The 22,725-nt window shown below is 40.9% G+C and overlaps 1 protein-coding gene across 3 annotated transcripts in view; it reads right to left on the reverse strand.

The window, feature by feature from the left end:
* Nucleotides 1–7,762: 7,762 nt before the first annotated feature.
* Nucleotides 7,763–22,725, reverse strand: part of cadm2b (cell adhesion molecule 2b) — a 217,959-nt gene continuing 202,996 nt past the window's right edge. For 2 of the 3 annotated variants that reach the window (XM_054742638.2, XM_015951339.3), the window contains 3 exons: nucleotides 12,727–12,753; nucleotides 8,128–8,250; nucleotides 7,763–8,026 (listed from right to left, as the gene is read on the reverse strand). In XM_054742638.2, coding sequence (XP_054598613.1) covers nucleotides 7,908–8,026; nucleotides 8,128–8,250; nucleotides 12,727–12,753 — 269 coding nt within the window. In that variant the 3' untranslated portion in view covers nucleotides 7,763–7,907. The remainder of the gene's footprint in view (nucleotides 8,027–8,127; nucleotides 8,251–12,726; nucleotides 12,754–22,725) is intronic. The other variant, XM_015951340.3, reaches the window with a different exon arrangement.

Consider the following 22,725-nt stretch of genomic DNA (forward strand, 5'->3'; position numbering starts at 1 on the left):
AGTATCATCATTATCGTTGTCTTCGTCACCATCATCATCTTGTCATCATCATCATCATCATCATCATCATCATCATCATCATCATCCTCATCATTGTCTTCTTCACCATCATTATCATCATCATCACCAGTATCATCATTATTGTTGTCTTTGTCACCACTATCATCATCATCAGCACTATCATCATCAGCAGCACTATCATCATCATCAGCAGCCTCATTGTTGTCTTCGTCACCATCATCAGCATCATCATCATCATCATCATCATCATCATCATCATGTCCAGGCTCAATTTGACTTCGGGTTTCCAAGTTTCCTAAAATTATTATTTTTATCATTACTGTAGGTCTGTTCACTCTCGTCAGAGAATAAAAACTTAAAACTTAAAACTAAAATGTTGTAAATAAAATCCTGATATTAAACATCCTAACAAACAACTTTATACTAAATATTTCCTGGACACTACATGAAATTTCATTTGTTCGTTTTATTGGACTGTTCTGACAGAGGAGACTAATTAGGTGAAGTGTCATCCTTTACATTTGCTGATTCTTGTCGTAAACTATCACAATGTCCCAGCAGCTGCAAGGAAAACAAAACTCCTTTTAGTCAATTTCACTATCTGCTAAATTGCCATTTTGAATTCAGCTGAAGTAAAGTCGATAATCAAAGCAATTAACAACACAGTCATTTGGTAACAACTGGTAGGTAAAAACTTGGCCAAGCTGCTCTTTGGGATTCTGAACCGTCTCTCCCGGTGACCCCTCAAGGTGAACTCTTGTATCGTTTGTCACCCCATGAATACCAAATATGGCTGAATTAAACATTTTCTCTTGTCTCACTTCTCTTTAATCAGTTCTTTTACTAAGTTGTCTGTCTGGTATGATCCCAGAGGCCCAACATCCCACTGACTGGAATCCCAAACGAGGCCGCCATGGAGGCGTGGACGTCTCTAATCCCACACACAGGTTATTCTAGTTTTATCCACCAAAGATGCAGAAATTAAAAGAAGCTCTTGCACATGCGGTTGATGTGCAACACCACTTTATGGACCTGAGGTCCTGGGCTGACCTATATTTGCAAACTTCTTTGACTCTTATGTTCATTACAACGAAAACAAATAAATGAGATTTTCATTAGGTGTATAGTTCTGAAATCCACACGTCAAAATCACAGATAAGAAGAAAAACGTTCATACAGCTGCTCACCTAAATAAACATTTCTATTAAACAACATAATCCATAATTTCTCTGCGAACAGATTGGAAAACTAAATGTGACGTGATAATAATGAGAATTTAATTATGAAATTTATTATACTAAGGTGCTACTATGATGATGATGAAGATAATATCAACGCCTCCTACAATGATTCAGGTTTTTTCTTTTAGCATTTATTGGTATTGTTTTACATTGGAACTAGAAAGTAAGAGCTAGACATACAAAGTGCGACATTTACTGGCAATGTCGCGCTTTGTATGCCCAAGCCAATACTTTGGTCAGGAAATTCCACGTGTGTTCTGATAAGATAAAAATCCACCTTTTAGAGCCTACTGCACAACATTGTATACTGCACCTTTGTGGTGTAAGTATAGGAAAGCCAGCTTGCATGAGCTTAAAATAGCATGCAACGATGCATTTAGGACTCTGCTAGGGAAGCCTCGGTCCTGTAGCGCAAGTCTTTTATTTTGTAATGCTCATGTCAGGACCTTCCAAGCCATAATGAGGAATTTGATGTACAGGTTTATCTTGCGTTTGAAGAAGTCTAAGAGCAGACTTGTGCAGATGCTGGTTGATCCCCATTTTAGTGCAGTGCGTTACCAGTCATCCATGCGGAGACACTGGTATGCATGTCTTTTATAATCTTTTGTACCGTTTTTACGTCTCTTTTTTAATGTGGACCTTGAGTCCGATAATAAAGTTGGATGAATGAATGAATGAACAGCGTTATGTATATGTTGGTCCTCTTTTTTATGGTCTCGTTCTTCTGTTGGTGTCTCAATGTGTCCTTTTGGTATGATTTCTAATATGTCGTCCACGTAGCGTTTCCATAATTTAATTTAGCAGCAGTTGGGGGGGGGGGGGGGGGGAATGGACAGTAGCCATGGCTTTTTGTTCTAAGTCCTCCATTAAAAAAAGGTAAAACAATCCTTTCCTGTGTTGAATAAAGAACCAAAAAATGCAATAATGTCACTTTTTTCTAAATATTCTACAAAAACATCTTTAAGATAAAGAAATTTTGACAGAATTATGTAAATAATGCTTCTAAATATCACATTTTTTTAGAAACACAAAAACAAACCTGTTCTTATAAATTAGATCCAGAGGAAAAACGTTTCTCCATCTCTCCATTTATTCTTCACTTCACAAATTCTCAACCAACTAATGCTTGAATAGAGTAAAAAGTAGAACAGCTTTTATTTAGTTCATGAAATCTTAAAAAGGAGCTGCAACTTGTGCTTAAGTCTGAGGTGTTTTCTGTGCGATTTTGCTTTATGGATTCCCTACTTGTTATTAAACTGTGAGATATAAAAAAACACAGACATCGCTGCCAACAGTCTCATCTGTGCTTTGGAAAATCTCTACACTCTTCCGCAGCCTTGATAATGAAAATAGAAAAAGCTCGTGAGCAGCATACAATCAGCCGGTTTAATTATACAGTGCTGAGAAAACTTCTTTTGCACTATTAATTCAAAAATGAATGTTAATCGCTTAAAAATCACAACAGTGGTGTAGACATAATGCGTACAAATGTTAATGCTTCTTATGAATATATCTTTTCCTCCCTAAAGAATTTTGTTACACACTTCTGCACTGTAACGATAAGAGCTTCTGGTGCCGGAGGACATGTGTGGACCCTGCCTACGGGGTAAACGGGGGATCAGTTACTTCAGTTTGGTAGGACTTACGAGGCCTCATAGAGGTCATGATGTGATTGTTACATTGCCCAGGGTAAGGTTCTCACATTTCAAGGGTAAGAAGAAAACCCATTTGCCAACTCACTGTTTGTGATCGCACATCCAATTATTAAATTATGATGGATTTTTAGCATTACTTTCTGGCAGGCATTATTCAAGACCGTCTATCACAATTTACATAGCTTAACGAAGCACTGAGCTTTTAATAATGTGAAGGAGCGCAACAGTGCGAGCTGATGTTCATTTGAACTGGCTGGGTTTTTGGTGGTAATGATTATGAAGTGAGCACTGGGAGCAGTCTCTGGGAGAGGATGGCTGGGGGTGGGGCTGGGCGCTGCGTGGAGCAGGCAGATGGTTGGCCGGACAGCGTGTTGATAATGGCAACATTAGTCTACTGAGAAGCAACGTTATGCTCAAGGTCAATGGGAGCTGAAGAATAGAGGAACATTATGACTTGCGTCTTGTGTCCTGAAATGAGGTCTCCCTTCGAAGATGGTGAGATGTTTAATGTGACCTTAGTAATCTGCACAAGGCTGTCCTATAAATGATCACATAAAAAAAAAGAAGGTAATTCTTGTCACAGAGGAAGTGAGAATAAAAGAATCCTTCTTTTAGAAATGTGTTCAGCAGCCATCCTGGTTAGGTTCTGCGTGCATTTGCTTTAGCCAAATACATTTGATTAACTACAGGTGATGTTTTTCAGTTTTAATAATTAATAATTTACTATGATTTAATAATAACAATGTGGACAAAATTCAAATTAATGCGTGAGAGTTGGTAGCCCTGCATTGTACACAAAAGCCCCATTCCCACCTGTACCGGGTCGGCCCGGGCCGGGTAGCCCCAGTCGGCCCCAGCCTGGCCCGGTTGATTCCACACATCCTTGCCTTAAGCCCATGTGGGCTGATTCTACCCACCAATCAGAGGCTTGCTCTAATGGAAGGTGTGAATGGGCTGATTCTACCCACCAATCAGAGGCTTGCTCTAATGGAAGGTGTGAATGGGCTGATTCTACCCACCAATCAGAGGCTTGCTCTAATGGAAGGTGTGAATTTGCTGTCAGCAGTGGGCGTGTTGGCCCTGGTCGGCCTGAAGCAGTACCCCTCGGGAAGAGGGCCGAGAATGAGCCTTGGTTGGCCCGGGAAAATTCCAGGCCACCCAGATATGTAAACAACCTATGCTACCCGGCCCGGGCCGACCCGGTACAGGTGGGAATGGGGCTTATATCCACCCATCAAGAGGCACAGTGTGCCAATAGGCTGGGCAAGCAGTTGCTTGGGGCCCCCTAGGCCTTCGGAGGCCCCTAGAGAGCTGACAAACTTTTTACCAAGCAGTGTTGCCAACATAGCGACAAGTAAGCAAAATGGGTTCTCATTGAATTTGGTCTTTAAAGGGACAATGTGTAGTTTTACCCTTAATCTCTGGAAATATCCATCGAAATGTTGTTGAAAATAAATAATGTCATTGTGAAAAATATTGGTGACTTCGTAACATATGAAAAGTTGGTCTAAAAATACATGGGAGTGAGTAAGTTTCTGGGCAACACCGTATTAGATGCCATGTTTCCTTCTACAGAAGCCCATGAGGACAAAATGCATTTACTGATTTGTAACAAACAGTTGTTTAATTGCGCTCCTAGAGATTTTTCACCCTAATGGTCATTCGCTGGATCTTACTCAAACACAAACATACTGTCTGGTTACAATGATTTAGGTATGTACTGCCCCCATTCACTGGGGAAAATACAGACATCGTCACTTTAAGATGAATCTGCCATAAAACTTACCGTAACCATAATGTTGTTGCTCAGTCTGTCGCTGTCGCTGTGTCCTTGGGCAAGACACTTAACCCACATTGCCTGCTGGTGGTGGTCGGAGGGACTGGTGGCGCCAGTGCTCGGCAGCCTCGCCTCTGTCAGTGCGCCCCAGGGCAGCTGTGGCTACATTGTAGCTCATCCCCCCCAGTGTATGAATGTGTGTGTGAATGGGTGGATGACTGATTGTGTTGTAAAATGCCTTGGGGGTTCCAGGACTCTAGAAGGCGCTATATCAAATACAGGCCATTTACCATTTACCATAATCTTAATATAAGTCAAATACATTGACTGGTCAAGAAAAGTTGCCACCAAATAAAAGGTCACGTACTCCTTTCGCCTTTAGCATTGATTATGACACACATTCACTGTTGCATTGTCTCGATAAGCCTCTGCAATGTCACAAGATTTATTTGCATCCAGTGTTGCATCAATTTTTCCACCCTAACCCTAAGTCTACTTCCTTTTGGGTCAGCTCATGGGTCCCTGGAAGAACAAAAAAATGAACGCAAGTCAACGGGGCTATAAGAGCTATTTTTCAATCCGCTTTACCTTATGCTTTGAATCGCAATTGTGTTATGACCATGCCTGTCACATACTTTATTCATCAGTTTGTAAAAATCAGTAATTACTATGACTACAAATCAGACATCGGCACATCGTGAATATGACATCACCACAGAATCTTCTCTCCCCCAGCATAACACATACCTTTGCTGAACCTTGACCTGACCAACTGCAGCAACCCCAGATCATGACACTGCCCCCACAGGCCTGTACAGTAAGCAGTACGCATGATGGGTGCATCACTTCATCCGCCTCTCTCTTTACCCAGGTGCACCCATCACTGGAACAGGGTCAATCTGGACTCATCGGACCAGCTTTCAATAATACTTTGGGCAGTTTTAACCAATTTTAGTCGTTTCTGCAATCTCCTTAGATGTTTTCTCTGCTTGGTGCATGCCAGTGATCTGACCCGTCTCAAACAGACTAACATCTTTTCCACGACTACCAGATGTGTCTGTCCACATGTTTGTTTAAGAAATGAGAAGCAACTCATTGCACCAGTTGGGGTTAAACAAGTTGTTGCCAGTTGAAAGATAATCGCGCATGCAGCAATTATCCAATAGGAGGCTCGTACTTATTTGCTTAGTTAAATCCAGGTGGGAACTTATCTTTTGACCAGGCTGTGTATTTGACAAAAGGATGTCTAGAGTAATGAAAAGCCCATGCAAAATATCCCGGAAAGTTTAAATGCATTTAACCTGAAGAACTCAAATGAAAAGCTGCTTTAAGTTTTTCCTCAGGGAAACAACTCAGTCTTCCCATAGAGCTCCATATTTTTTTGCCCCTACTTGTTCTCAAACTTTGAGACTTTGCATGAAATATTATCAGGTTGAGTAATACCATTTGTAATGAATAACAATTACAGAGCAGCTTTAGTTCAAACACTGTCAATCAAATACGCTCCGTCACCTTGCTGTGGGTGTCAAGCCTGATATTATGACTGCAGGCTATGGCCCTGCAATTTACAACCACTAAGCTTTATGCACAGGGTCACATATCTAATAACAGCAAAATGACAGTTTTCAAGTTGTTCATATTTTAATTCGCACTTTGGCTCTCTTTTTTTTAAATCTTTTTACAGTGGCATAGTTTAAAAATGAATATTCAATACGGAGAAGAAAAGCAAATCTCACACATTCTGCATTATAAAGCAAATTAATTACAGCAATTAAATCTTTGTACAAAATGACTTATTTATATCATCGTACTGAACTAACAAAATAACATGTATGAGCATTGGTTCAATGTCTTTGATACAATGAATATGTACAGTTAGAAGATGTCCGATTCACCAATGCCTCAACATGTCGATACTGTTTTGCAGCAAACTCAAAGGCCATAACGGTGATCCTTGTTCTGGAATTTTTTTTATGATAAGTTACAGAAATAAAAATGGAAAAGGTAATGTCTGACAACATCTTTAGTATTAACAACAATAATACTAATCAGTATAATATATAATAAAAGTCAATAAGTCATAGTAATAAATACACATATTTAGATTTTTTCCCATTTTACAATGTTCATTAGAATCCCTGTTTGAAGAAAATCTTCGTAAGTGTGAAAACAGGAACGAATGAGACTTGATATCAAAACTGATCACCGACTGATCACCAGTGTGTCTTCCTTTCACCGAAATACTTACACGCCTTTTGGCAAATCAGACTCAAGTTGGAGTAAAAGGCAAAAAGAAAGAACGTGAAATACTTTAAATACTATATATGCTAATATACAAAAAAAGCAATGTGCCAGGGATCCCAAGATTCAACAATATTGTTCACCATTATTCACGTTAGCAAAGTATTTTACAGCAGTATTCACACATTAAGCATAGTTGTTCCATAAAACTCAAAAAATAAATGAACCCTTGCAAAGTTCCACTCATTCAGTTTGGGTTTTATGTTAAACAGCCAACAAAATTTAAAGTTCCTCATCCATTACGATAACTAAAATCTTCATTACACGTCTGACTCCATCCCACCGTTTAGACTCATAATGAATCCTGAGACAAGATTACAGTTCATGCGTTTTCCCTCCTTGTTAGATTTTGTGCTTTAATTCTCTGACTTTGTTGTGTCAAATAAAACGCGTGAGCAACGTCTGAAAGCAAACCACTGGAACGTGTCTGTTTTAGAGGGAAAGCGTTTCTTCTAGAGCCAATCACATCGATTGTGCTTCTACTTTTGTTCTTTCAAAGTGTTTGGTCTGTTTTGTGACTGTTTAATGTTTGGATCATGGCTGTGGTGTCTGAAATTACGTTATAAACAACAACTGAAAAGCTCAAACCTGAATCAGTTCTGATATGGAGCAAAACATTTGTTCCTCTTGTGTTTAAGAGAAAAATCTGCAAAGAACAAAATAAAGTAAAACGGTAAAATAAAAATAATTCAGCGTTTAGGCTCTAGAAATCTGATGTCTAGTCCAGCTGTTGGTTTTAAAAGGAGAAAGCTTTTTTGTTAGTGGATGTTCTCAGAAGCAAACAGATCCAAGCGTTCTGAAAAGGACACGTGAAGAATAACTAAATAAAATAGATCATGTACTGGCGCTGAGGCAGCTTAAAATTGCATGTCTTTTGTTGAAAGCTGAAAGGTAGGAGGAAGGGCAGGAGGTCTAAATGAAGTACTCTTTCTTTTCCTCTGCATGCACATGGTTTCCCTCAGCGTTGATGATAGCCGTGTCAGCGTCTGGGGCGTCCTCTGCTCCTTTAGCCTCGTGTGTTAGATACGTTCCTGCAAACACACAGAGCCGAACCACAAACCCACCAGCTGAAAGATGAAATGAAACTCTATCTCTCTTTTTTTATTAATTCAGAAAGAAGTGACCTTTTTACCTTTATGTCTAGCCAGGTATCGTCCAAGAACTATTATCAAACACAAGGTGATAAAGACCACGACGGCAACAACTCCACCGATTAAAGCGTGATCGGGTCCGTGTTGTCCTAAAGCATTAGGATCTGAAAGAAAACAGTCAGAGATGGAAGAAAAGTGAAGGGACTGAATTTAGCTGCAACTATTTTCTGCAGCTATCAGCATTTATTAAACAGGACTGGACATATTTTTGCTGCTGCAGTTATTCCAGTGGGGGAAAAATGGGAAAAGTAGATTTTCTGCTTGCAAACAAAGTGCTACATTCTTAGTTTCTGTCACATTTAGAGGAAACGGCTGTTTTAAGTGCTGAACTGCAATCTAGCTAAACTGTAGAAATAATCACAGTTAGAACCACAAAGATCTGCAAAAAAAAAGAAGCAAAAAACAAAAAAAAAAAAAAACCATTGAGCCATTTAAAGAGCATGACATCGGAAATCTAGCCCCTTAGAAATGTTTTGGTCATTTTTCCAGCACCTCTGAGTCTTTTATGTTTCTTCTATGCTTCAGGGTCATGTCTTGTTTTTTTTTTTAAATTCGTTATTTAACACAAGGCCTCCTTAGGGCGAGACGGAAACTGGGTGTTTCTCATGCTCCGACGTCTGTTCTGTCACAAACGGTGGGTGGCTGTGTCTTTACTGGGTGCCTCTTGTGCTCTCATTATCTCAAGCTGATGAATTGCCACGGCTCCTGCTCAGTTTTGCAAAGTGACCTGGGAAATAACGGCGTGTGATTTTCCCACAAACCCTCAAAACTAAAGCCGCGTTTATTTTCAGCATCCTAAAATGTGACACTAAAGAAAAGATGAAGTTGTGAATCATGCAGTTTATCCAAAGTCCATGCATAAAAAAACACCAAGATTTGTTTTAAGCATCAGAGACTCACAAGCAAACAAATAAAGGCTTTAAAACAATGGCTGCTAAACAGCAGTTGCATTAACCTGATTTGGGTTGCATGTTGATGAATATAATGATCTGTAAACATGAATCCACTGTCAGCAGGGAGCATAAGCACATTTCATAACACTGATAAGCATTAGTGTTTCTTATGAAGCACAACTGAAAACATTTGTAAAAAAAAAACACATTAAGTTAATACATTTACCCCTAAACATAGAGTAAACATCCAAATATAAAGTATTTTTATTTCAGAGCAAACAAGGTAGAAACAACACTAGATATCAAGATTGTAGGAAAACAACCGACACAGAAAATGACTCAAATGACATTTATATAAAGGGTACACTGGCTACATGTTTGATAACTTAAAGGGTTCAAAGGCAACTGGACTTCTTCAATTTCTTGAAGATATTTCGCTTCTCGTTTGAGGACTGAAAAATCCTGGCGTTGTGCTTTTAAACTGTAGCTGTCTGTTGTTCCTTAACGAGCTGAAACTACCTATGAGCACCCCCTGAGGATTTATTTGTGTCTTTGTTTATGTTATTTAAGATCTATTGTGTTAGAATGGTTGTTTTAGTTAGATGCAGAGGGTATGACCTAGACTGAAACAGCACTGCATATTGAATATTCTGGTCAGAAATGACAAAGCTCGTCAGATGAGAAGCGAAACAACTTCAAGAAATCAAAGAAGTCCAGTTGCCTTCATTGGAACCCTTTGGAGTACCATGACCTGGAGGACTGAGAACCATGACCAGCTTAAAAAGTGCTTAATTTTGGCTACCTGGCCCCTGTTCTTTGATTTAAGGTCATCTTTCAGGATTAGAATTTCCCCTAAGTCCCTTGGCTGTCCTCTACAGCAAAAACCATTTACATGAGCCTCGAGTGTTGGCCAATATTTAAGTTTCCAGAAGAGGGAGCTATCAGAATCCACCCTAGTCCCCAGCGTGTCCAACAGGAGTACGTGGATGTTCTTCAGTCAGCTTAGCACACCAAGCTAGCTTGAATTCTAACTCGACCTACAATGAATTGATGTCAATCTGTATAATGCAAGCTAACTGAGGAAGAGGAGGGAGGGAAACAAAGAGATTTTCTTAATTGTGTTCAAGCTAAGTGAATAGCGTGGTGTTCAAACTTACGCTACATTGGATAATCATTTAACCTGTTGCAAGGCTGCCAACTTTGGAAGTTTTCCAATTCCCTTCACTGTCCGTGGGGGGGGGGGGGGGGGGGGGGGGGATTGCTTTTACATTATGAAAATTTGGAGGTGTGGCGTGAGAGCATGTGAAATGGGTAAGATGCGTGTGTCTCACGCTCAGTGCGTGGGAGTTGGCAGCCCTGCGGTTGTAGCATTAGCAAGGGTGTGCTAGCATTGCGGGTACCAGATTACTGCCAGTTTTTGATGTTTCTCTGTCTGAACTTTGCAGATTTTATTAAAAGGAGTGATTAGCAGCTCCTGCACAACCTGTTGAAGGCTGAGGAGATCATTCAGCAGTTAGCATCAGGTGAGTCTGTGCAGGCACATATCGAAAACTCTACTTTACCATTTACTTTTACAAGGCTCTTGGCCCAATACGGAGACGCTGATACATGCTTTTATCACTATAGAACTGATTATTGTAATGCCCTGCTTTCTGGTCTTCCCAAAAAGAGTACCTCAGTTTTACAACTTCTCCAAAACTCAGCTGCATGTGTCCCAGGGGGCAGGGGCAGGGCCAGATTAACACTTTGTTGTACCCTGGGCAACAGTATTCAAGGGCCCCATCATCACGACCAAAGGGTCACCATAATATGGTCATATACAGAATATTTTACTGTAATATGCAGTAAATATACTCAATACTTGAATGCCTGATGTCACGTAACCCACTCAGGGTAACCTTTGACCCACCTCGTGTGGACTGACCAATGAGGAGAGGATCTTAACTTGAGGCCCTCTCTTCATTGGTCAGTCTGCATGAGACTGACTCTCAACCGCTCTCAAGTGACGTTCAAAGTCATAGGCAGCGAAGTGTCTCTGTGCAGTGGAAAAGCCAGGGTGGACAGTTTAGGGTGACCATATTTCCATTTCCAAAAAAGAGGACAGGGGATCTGTGCCTATGACGTCACTCTATGGCAATGCCACACAAACCACGTTGGGACCCATTTTTTTGTAAGAACTAAATTAATATCAGATTCTGCCAATAAAAGGGCTCTAAAACAATTCATATGTAAATATTTTGCATACTTATTGCAAAATCTCATTTTTCTGCTTTAGTGCTGCAACAAGGTTTTATTAATAAGAAATTATTATACCTTTTGTTTTACTACAGCATCGGTATGCTTCCTGTGCACAGATTATTAAGGATGCTTGTTTCAGCTGTGAGAATAGACGACAGGGTCAATGAAAAAAATAAGTTGTCACACACTCCATGGAAACTTTCAGATAATCCACATATAGTGGCTGTTGCATGGTTGTTTTTAATCTTGAACAGTGCTTTGACTTGTTGTATGAACAGTACTTCAAAAATAATGTTTGATTTGATTTAAAGGCTATTTTTTTGTGGGTGCGCGATGTGAGGCGTGGCTGTCAGCTCCTTCCAGATGAGGAGGGGTAAAGCTTGGTTTATGCTTGACGCATTCACTTTCCGCTTGGCGATGCGGCTCGCGGCTGGAACGCACTTCACAACTTGCAGCATTTATGGTTCATGTGGCTTGTCTCTGCAGTGAGCCAATATTCTCCCAAACTGAACGGGGTAGCATGGAGCTCTACGGCATGCATCCAACACTACACCATAGTAGAAGTAAAAATTACTGTTGTTTACAACATGGCGTTCCAGCATTTTTTTAACAGCGTCCTCGTCTTTTCTGACAGTGCGAGCTATTTCTCTCCAAGAATTATTAACAACATGTTGATCACGGTGATCTTTGAGAGCTGAATCATACAAATGTCTGTATTTACGAACCTCTGCCATACTAGTTCTTGCCAGTCTGACATGTTTTTCCGTGTCCGACCGTTCGCGTGGTTAGAAAATTTCCTAGGTGCACGGTGCGGAAAGTTTGGGGCGTGCGGAGGTAGGGTGGAGGGGCGTGGTTGTTAAAATGACGCAACTTTTCCGCGCGGAGCCGTGCGGATCTCGCGGACTCGTCAAGCATAAACCAAGCTTAACAGGAGTGGAGCAATAGCTGTTCAAATTTAAAAATCCCCACCCCCGACTCCTTTTGTTGATGATGTCATGCTACGAGCCACAGTTCATGCTAGAGATAAATTAAAATTAATGGCCAAAGATGCGGTTTCTACCTTGTGTCTAGCAAATCTAGCACATAAACAGTCTTTAAGGCTGTAACAGTAAGGGCTGCAAGTTTGTATACTGAAATGCACATGAGATCTAAAGTTTGAATTTTAACTTCCGTTTCAATTGTCGTGTTCACAACAGCCCAGTTCATCTGAGACAGAAGCATTCGTCTCACTGGCAAAGACAAACTGAAACAGAAACACATTGTGATAACTTATGCAGTCCGTGACATGGTTGAAGAGAAAGCATCTGGTGTCAGCAGAGCGAGCATCCATGCATGTTGATGATTTGGCTCATGCAGGGTGAAGGCCATGATGTGCCCTGACCCAGAGCCAGATCCAGCATCACACACACTAAAATTTGGCTTGAAACGGTCATTTACTTGGATATTTACCTGCCGAAGGTCCTGGAAAATCTTTGGCTGTTGCCATGGTTGTAGTCAGTGACAGCAGTAAGGAAAGACGAGCGGAACAACACCATGATAAAAAAAGGTGACCACCACATTTAAAGCAATACAGAAAAGGTTAGAAGGTTAGTCTGGGGTGTAGAAGTGAAGCTTATTGTCAGAACTTAATGAAGGCTTGACTGGACAAATATTATCCAACAAGACAAGGAAGGTGGTTTAATGCACTTAAAGAGCTCCATGTACACCGGAGAAATTAAAAATAAATGTTCTATTTTCCTGTAGTTATTTATTCTGGCAGACTTCTGGGATTTAATCCAAGTTTTACTTCTTTTACTCAATGACATCACCTTGAAAAACAGTTGCGTATGGCTTGCCAAGAAATTGTTAAGCACGCCCACAATAATAAAAGTATCATAAGTGTACACTCCAGCACATTTTCTGTCCTTTTTTTAAGGTGACTTTACAGAGACAGAAGCCAAGGAAGAAAGTTTTCTGTTTGGGATTAGATCTCTGATGTTATTCCTAAAATCCTCTGCAGCGTTTTACCCTTTCTATAGGGTCACAGCCCAGAGCTCAAAATATCACTGACACCAATGCTGACTTGAAGTGTTCACATCTTCCTCTTCTGTTGACCACTGATATTTATCAAGTTCCTTTTGTTATTTCATCAAATGGTTCCCTATCAACGATTTATCATTCTTGGTCTGGAAATCTCCCAAAATGTCATTTCTTTTATTTCCTGTTGCTCTACGAGTTGAGGCCTGTGCTGACCAAAGGGCTTCAAGTCATCGTATAAAAACTAGTAAAAGTGTCTTGCACTTCAATTAATAAACTGATACTCCTGTAACATTTTGCAACATTTTTCACTAAAATGTGAATATTCCAAATGCCTAAGTGTTTGATCGATCATATCCAAAATGTACCAATGATGTAAAATGCCCCAAAGCACCACAGATAAGGACTTCCAACATTTAATCAGCACCATTGTCACCACATCATCACCACCAAGGCAGCGCGACTCGGGTTGCGAATGACCACAGCCACCAATTCTTGTTCTGAATTGTGTGTACTGAAACTCTAATTTCCCTCTGGGATTAATAAAGTTTGATTGATTGATTGATTGTGTTGTAAAGCACCTTGGGGAGTTCCAGGACTCTAGAAGGTGCTATATAAAATACAGGTCATTTACCATTCTAAATAGTGACTCTAATGATCATACCTTCTGGTTTCCCTCTTTTCACTTATCGCGATAATCGTGTCAATTCTCCTCTTTCGCAAATCTTGAAGACGCGCCAGATTACATAACATCTCTAAAGATAATATTATCAGAAAATCCTGTCGTGTGTGGTGTGTTAGGAGCACCCTGGTCTGGTTAGAAGAATGTCGGGACTGCTTGGATCATGAATCCAGACTATCCGATGTATTGTATTGCCTTGTTCCAATTTTTGAGGACAAACAAATGTGGTACCTGTTGAATGTGATGTGTAGGTGACAGAAGCGTTCAGCACACTCCTCCTCTGCTATGTTTGCCTGGTACAAAGTAATGTTTGATATTTAGAGATTTCCAGTCTGACCAGGAACTGTTCATGTGGAAAATAGGTTTGTGTGTAGTGTTTGCCGTGTAGCCGGACACTACACAATGTAGGAACAAAATGTTAGATCCGTGTCTGGTCTAGCCTGTCTCGAAACATTTCCAACAATTTTAAAAATCGCTAAACTGGACCAAAGCGTAGAGTCTTGGATGCTATACCAGAATTAAAATTCTTCTCACATTCTGTCTTTAGTAAACCTGTAATACTATATATACACATAATCTCAAGTTCAAACAGAATTTGGCACTTACAACATTCAGAAATGGAATGCATCCCAGATCTGAGTAACATCTGTTACTCTCTAATCATTAAACAAAAGCTATGACTCCATTACGTTGTTCTTTTTTTTAACACAGTTTATTAAAAATAGTTCTTTACCTGACATGTTTCGACTAATGCCTCTAGTCATCACCAGAGTTGGCTGGTCTTGATGGCGTCACTTCAGTTTATCCATAGGCAGCAGAGGACGGTGTCGCCCTCTACTGCCTGCGTCCTCCTTGCTGATGACATAGTCCCATGTGTGATCCAGTGTGAATACCCCATTGTCTCTGTTCATCTTTTTGTGTCCACGTCTCCTTACTTCTATTCTTTTGTATTTTTGTTGTTCTGTATTTATGACCCGTGTACTGTCCCAGTCCATTATATGACACTCCCTTGTGCAGTGGTTTGCTACAACTGATTTCTTTATTGTGCTTTCTGCTTCTTGTTTTGCTGCTCTTGTATGTCTTCGACTTGCTTTCTTCTCGCACCCCTTCTTATGTTCTATTGTTTGTGTGTTGAGTTGTTTCTCCTATGCATGTTTTATTGCAGAGTTTACATGGTATTGCATGGAGGATGCGGGCAGTAGAGGGCGACATCCACGGATAAACAGAAGTGATGCCACCAAAACCGGCGAACTCCAATGATGACTAGAGGCATTGGTCGAAACATGTCAGGTAAGGAACAATTTTTTAACTAAACTGTGTAAAAAAAGAACTAAGTAATAGATTACTAGTTAAACATAGAACACACATGCAAAAAAGTTATGGTAAATGGCCTGTATTTGATATAGTGCCTTCTAGATTCCTGGAACCCCCCAAGGCGCTTTACAACACAATCAGTCATTCACCCATTCACACACTGGTGGGGATGAGCTACAATGTAGCCACAGCTGCCCTGGGGCACACTGACAGAGGCAAGACTGCCGAGTACTGGTGCCACCGGTCCCTCCAACCACCACCAGCAGGCAAGGTGGGTTAAGTGCCTTGCCCAAGTACACAACGACACAGACAGACTGAGCAGGGCTCGAACCTGCAACCTTCTGATTATGGGGCAAGCACTTAACTCCTGTGCCACCGTCGTTGTATGGCTGTTTTGGGCCTGTTGGTGGTGGTCGGAGGGTCAGTGGCGCCAGTGCTCAGCAGCTCACCTCTGTCAGTGCGCCCCAGGGCAGCTGTGGCTACATTGTAGCTCATGTGTGCATGAATGAATGGCTGTTTCTGTTGGAAAGTGCCTTAGAGGGTTCTAGAACTCCAGGGAGTGCTATATCAAATACAGGCCATTTACCATTTATCCTCACAAAGTCATAAACAATCTCCAGAACATTAAAATTCAAACATATGACTCGAAGCAGGTGATACTTGAGTTAATGTTCCAACTACATTGTTTTCTCAGCTTGTTGTGCCGGTAGAAACCTTTGAGCAAAAGAACAAAAAAAAAAAATTCTTAACAGTTTCTCAATTTTCTGCTTCTGCAAAAATCCTCGTTTTGGTGCAGTGTTGATGTGGTATCTTACTCCTACATTTTTTGAACAAATCTGCAACAGTAGAAAAAGTTGGGCAAAGAAGGAGAGTAAAAAGGAGAGCACTTTGAGGTTCTCATGTTAAAAAAACTACTTTCTAGCTCACAGCTTGGCTGTTAGCTTATCATCCATCAGCTGTATGTTTAGTGCAGGTGTGCTTAACCCTGGTCCTCAAGATCCCTTTTTCAGCTTGTTTTACATCTCACCTTGCTGATTCAGTGGCTGGATCACCTGTTCAACAGCTTCTCGAGCTCAGCAGAACACTGTTAATCACCACTGATTCACATCAGGTGTGCTGAAACAGGGAAACTTCTAAGACACGCTGGATAGGGAATCTGGAGGACCAGAGTTGGTCACACCTGGTTTGGTGTATTATTTGGTGAATTGGGGTGGGGGGTATGGGAAGTGCAAGTGTACCTGTGAATGCAGCTGTGACTGGACACTACACAATGTAGTTGATTGGCTGATTGGCTGAACCTGGCGGTAAGGCATTTCCTGTTTTCAGTGTTGCACTACGTGTAGCTGTTTGGTGTTTGGGGCTTGCTAAAACAGATTTAATTTCTCTGTACTAGGATATCTCTGAGTTATTGTAGCACATAAGCACGCTAAAACACATTTTCTGTTGTTCCACCTAGCTTTTAGGGAACCATTTGAGTTCGCACGCAGTTTATTTGGTGTTGAACAGTTTGCTCGTCCAGTTAGCTTAGCCTCAGCACGGCTATGGCTACTTCTGTCTCTGCTTCTCCGTCTCCTATCTCTTGCTCTCTGTGTCAGATGTTTAGTTACTCCTCTGCCTCCTTTAGCGATAATGGTACGTGTAATAAATGTAGCATTTTTGTAGCTTTGGAGGCGAGGGTGTCGGAATTGGAATCCCGGCTCCGCGCTGTTGAAAAACCCGTAAACAGCCATAGCTACTTAGCTAGCGCGGAGCTAACTAGCTCAGAACAACCCTGTACCGATCCTCCAGCAGAACCCGAGCAGCCGGGACCTCAGGCCGGCTGGGTGACGGTATGCAGGAAGCATAGAACCCAGCCCGTGGGCCACCACCAACCCGTCCACGTTTCTAATAGATTTTACCCGCTCAGTGACGCACCCAATGTCAAGCCGACTCTGATCAATGGCAGCTCCATAGTCAGAAACGTGGCATTAGAGGCTCCAGCAACCATAGTTAAATATTTACCTGGTGCCAGAGCGGGCGACATTAAATCTTATCTGAAACTGCTGGCTAAGGATAAGCGTAAATACAGTAAGATTGTTATCCTCCGTAATGCGGTTTCTTCTTCCTCACTAAGTGAGTCAGCATCAGAGGTGACTGTAGAACCTCATCTGTGCTTGAACCGTTTTGATCCAGTTGAGCTTTCAGAGTTATCAAAAATATTAGCTTCATCTAAACCTTCAACTTGCATTTTGGATCCAATCCCAACCAAATTATTTAAAGAAGCATTTCCTTTGGTTACTGCCCCCATTCTAGATATAATCAATCTATCCTTAGTAAATGGATATGTACCACAGGATTTTAAGGTTGCTGTAATCAAACCTTCACTTAAGAAGCCTTCTCTGGATCCAGATAACCCAATAAATTATAGACCAATATCTAACCTTCCATTTTTATCCAAAGTCCTGGAGAAAATAGTGGCCATCCAAGTATGTGAGCATTTAAACAGTAATGCCCTGTTTGAGGAATTTCAGTCTGGTTTTAGAGAGTATCACAGCACTGAAACTGCGTTAGTGAGAGTTACAAATGATATTCTCATGGCCTCAGATAAGACTCTTGTGTCTGTTCTAGTCTTGTTAGAGCTCAGTGCTGCCTTTGACACAGTTGATCACAATGTTCTTTTAGAAAGACTTGAACATGTTGTAGGGATCAAAGGAACAGCGCTAGGCTGGTTTAAATCCTACCTGTCTGACAGATTTCATTTTGTAAATGTACATGACAAATCGTCTTCATACTCCAGGGTTACTTGTGGAGTACCACAGGGTTCAGTGCTTGGACCAATTCTTTTTACTATATATATGCTCCCAATTGGTAAAATCATTAGACAGCATGGGATAAATGATAAATGACCCGCACTTGTATAGCACCTCTCAGAGTAAGGACTCCAAAGCGCTTTACACTACAGTGTATCATTCATCCATTCACACACACATTCACACACTGGTGGGGATGAGCTACGATGTAGCCACAGCTGCCCTGGGGTGCACTGACAGAGGCGAGGCTGCCGAGCACAGGCGCCACCGGTCCCTCCGACCACCACCAGCAGGCAAGGAGGGTTAAGTGTCTTGCCAAAGGACACATCAGCAGAATTCTCTGTCCGGAGCCGGGATCGAACCTGCAACCTTCCGATTACTGGACAACCCGCTCAACCTGTTGAGCTACTGCTGCCCCAATTGGAAATAAACGTCCACTGTTATGCTGACGATACTCAGTTATATTTATCCATTAACCCTGATGAACCTAATCGGTTGGGTAGATTACAGGCTTGTCTTGAGGACATAAAAAATTGGATGACTCTAAACTTTTTACTTTTAAATCAAGACAAGACGGAAGTTCTCGTCTTTGGACCAGAAATCCAGAAAAGGAATCCATGCTTTCGTTCTTTTTTAAACACAGCGTCAGCCTGAAGAAGCCGGCAGCTGTCGGCGAAACCGGAGCTACAAACAGGTAAACAAAACTGTTTCTGTGTTTAAAAAAGAACGAAAGCATGGATTTACAAAGACACAGCAAGAACACACCTAAGATGTCCAGAAAAGGAAATTGCTTAGTCAATCACCTGACCTGAATGGCATTACATTAATCTCCGAGAACAAAGTAAGGAACCTTGGTGTTATCTTTGACCAGGACATGTCATTCAAATCCCAGGTTTCACAAGTTTGTCGGATTTCCTTTTTTCACCTTCGGAATATTGCTAAGATTAGAAGCATACTTTCCAGGAGTGATGCTGAAAAACTAGTTCATGCATTTATTACATCAAGACTGGATTACTGTAATTCATTACTCTCAGGAAGTCCACAGAATGTAGTTAAAAGTCTTCAGCTTGTCCAAAATGCTGCAGCTAGAGTTCTGATGAGAATTAAAAAGAGAGATCATATCTCTCCTGTCTTAGCTTCCCTACATTGGCTACCTGTTAAATTCAGAATAGATTTTAAGATCCTTCTTCTCACATATAAAGCTCTTAATAATCAAGCTCCATCATACATCAGTGATCTGATTGTTCCATACGTTCCTAACCGAGCACTTCGCTCTCAGACTGCAGGTTTACTGGTGGTTCCCAGAATATCTAAAATTAGGATGGGAGGCAGATCTTTTAGTCATCAGGCTCCTCGCCTGTGGAACCAGCTCCCAGCTTTAGTCCGTGAGGCAGACACCTTGTCTACTTTTAAGACTAGGCTTAAAACATTTTTATTTGATGGGGCCTATGGTTCAAATTTGATGTTAGCCTAAATCTGGACAAGTGGGGGAGTAGAGGGAGGTGGAGTGTACAGTCGGTAAAGACAGCTCTCCCTTGCCCTGCCTCCAACATGCCTCCATCTAAATAGGATAGATTATCCAGAGTTATCTCTGTAGTTATGCTGCTATAGGCTTAGACTGCTGGAGGACACACTGACCACTTTTCACACTCTACAACTTTCTTCTATAATCTGCTCTTTAACTGTATTATTTTCTGCAATTTCTGCTGTTGACTTTATTTTTTCTCTAAGTGTTTTTCTCCCCAGAAGAAGCTACAATGATGTTCTGCTGAGCTGTGGTGGCCTCATGGAGGGGGCTATCATCTAGCACACTGCTGCTAACCACTTAAACATTCTCCCTCTCCTGATAATAACTTTTTGCTAACCTTGACGTTGGATGTGCTACTACTAGTTTATCCGTTTAATTATAGATCCACTAGGATAAATACAATAAAGTTTATCTCTCACCAAATAGAATATTTACTAAGAAATCACAATTACACACACATTACTTTGTCTTTGTCTTTGTCTTTTTCTGTGTGTGTGTGTGTGTGTGTGTGTGTGTGTGTGTGTGTGTGTGTGTGTGTGTGTGTGTGCCTGCTCTGTCTTCTCGATCCCCAGTGAGTTGTGGAGGATGGCTGCTTATACTGAGCCAGGATCCTCTGGAGGTTTCTTCCTGTTAAAATGGAGTTTTCCTCTCCACTGTCGCTTTATGCTTGCTTAGTATGAGGATTGCTGTAAAGTCACTGACACTAGCCAGTGACTTGATGCAATTTGCTTGGTTCCTTACATAGGAAACATTATTTCTGATTGGCTTAATGAACTGACCTGAATTGGAATGTTTATTATGTGAAGTGCCTTGAGACGACTTGTCGTGATTTGGCGCTATATAAATAAAATTGAATTGAATTGAATTGGACGAGGGGGTTGGTGGAGTTATGGGAACTGAAGATGGAGAGGGGGTGATGTCGTTTGCTAAATCAACACAGAAACCAAAAATAATAATAATATTAATTATAGAAATCTCAGATAAATGCAGGCTTAAAATAAAAATATAATACAATTAAACATCACAGAAGTTAAAGATGGTTAATTACTGTGAATAATGTAAAAAATATAAATAAAAAGATGATGGATTTCAGCTGCAGCACCAACTGTCCTAAGCTTCAAAATGGATCAATCTTTTCAGCAACATCTTTGGAGAATAAATGAGTCGAGCTTTAAGAATTTTCCATTCATTTTTCACTGGGCTACAGATAGGCCCACACGTATAAAAATGGGGAATGTTTCGTGCTTGTTAAGGTGAAAATGTAGAATTAATGACAGAGAAAAGTGATGCTAAAAGGTAAGAAGCGGGTCTAAAGTTTTATTAATGGACGTGGACTTAAAGCTGTATTTGACTAAACGACAGCACACGCTCCCACTTCTCTGACACCTTCTATGCTGTGTCTTCGCTGGTGTATGTACAACAATTTATTAAAAAGGATAATTTCCCACAGTGATGGATTGTGGTAGACGGATGACATTTATGGCTTCTCGGCTTTCCTGTCATTAGCAAATTAGTTTTAAGAGTTTGATATGATCCGAAAGGACCTGGCAAGTATTCAGCCAGACACAAGCTCTGAAGAATGACTGTGATCATCAGTGGAAATGAGCCTGTCTCACACATCTTTTACCTGCTCAACTCCATTTTTCATCTTCCCTAGCAACCGGGCTCTTTGTGTTCCGTTAGAGACCATTGCTGCCCCCCCCCCCCCCCCCCCCCCCCCCCCACACACACACACACACAAAAAGTGAGAAACAGCTTCTAAGCACATATAAACCTCACAGTCTCGGTCAACAACTGTCTGTAATTTGAACTAATGGAAATATCTTTGGTAGCTGGATGTGACAATGTGATTCTGACTAGTCTGACAATCAGAGATCACATCCACTGAAGGGATGAATCAGTCATCTTCCATTTTATTCATATTTCTGTTTTTATATTTCCAGAATCTCAGCATTTTGGTTTTAACAAAAACATTTCTGTAACTGCTTGTGAGTTGAATAAACCTGCTGTTCTGGGAGACGTCCCGCACACACAAACGGCACTCTTGTGCAGCACTAAATGGAAAAAACAAATAAATCCAGGATGAATTTAAATATTTGTCCCTGTTTTGTGTTTTATTGTCATTTTTTTATTGTTAGCTGTATTTGATAAATGCTTTAAATGCAGCCTGCAGAGGCTGTAATGATGAAACATGCTGTAGTTATTTTCTCAGCCCAGCCATTATTTTGGAGGAAATTATATAGTTTAAGACAATAAATAAAAACTAAAGCATTTGCCATTGAATCTTTTTTTATTTTTTATTTTTTAACTTTTTTCTCTCACAAGAAAAAAAATCAAAGGAAACAGAGTTGGTTTTTTGAGGATAATCTATGGATAACAAGTTGTCTTCTACACACATAAATCTATCTTTACATTCAATGTTTGAATAAAGTTAACTAGGTAGGGCATGTTTTATATTTGAAATGACTAATATATTTATTTTAATTAAATACACACATTTTAAGTGTTTTCCTAAGAAATTAGCACACCTTTTGTCAAGATACGAGGTTTGTAGGACCCAAAATGCAGTACCCAGGATGACACGAGGCAGAGATGATGAATAAGTAGAATCCTTTTATTTAGCAGGAGGAACAAAAATAAATCCAAAGGCAGCGAGCCAAAAAATCCAAACGTCCTGGAGCACAGGACACCAAAAGCTCACTTAGAGCACAAAGTCAGGGGACGAGACAAAAGCTCACACAGAGCACCAAAACAACCCTGACAAACAACAACAATGGACCGACAAGACACTGAGACAAGACAGGGCTTAAATACACTGGGGCATAATGGGAGGATGATGAGTTGCATGTGTGAGGGGAGAGAACCAGGTGAAAGTGATAACTAATCAGGGAGGAGGAGCAGGAGAGGGCACCAGGCCTAACTGGGAAAGGAGACACACACACACACACACACACACACACACACACACACACACACACACAAAACTGGAATAATAGACCTCTGGAAATTATGGTGGGGAGACAGAAGGAACACAGGACCTGAGAGGAAATATCTGGAGGGCTGAAGACCAGGGGACACACAGGGGCGGATACCAGACGCCCAAGACGAGAACCAGACCG

Source organism: Nothobranchius furzeri, chromosome 13 (assembly GCF_043380555.1).
Source record: "Nothobranchius furzeri strain GRZ-AD chromosome 13, NfurGRZ-RIMD1, whole genome shotgun sequence".
NCBI classification, from domain to species: domain Eukaryota; kingdom Metazoa; phylum Chordata; class Actinopteri; order Cyprinodontiformes; family Nothobranchiidae; genus Nothobranchius; species Nothobranchius furzeri.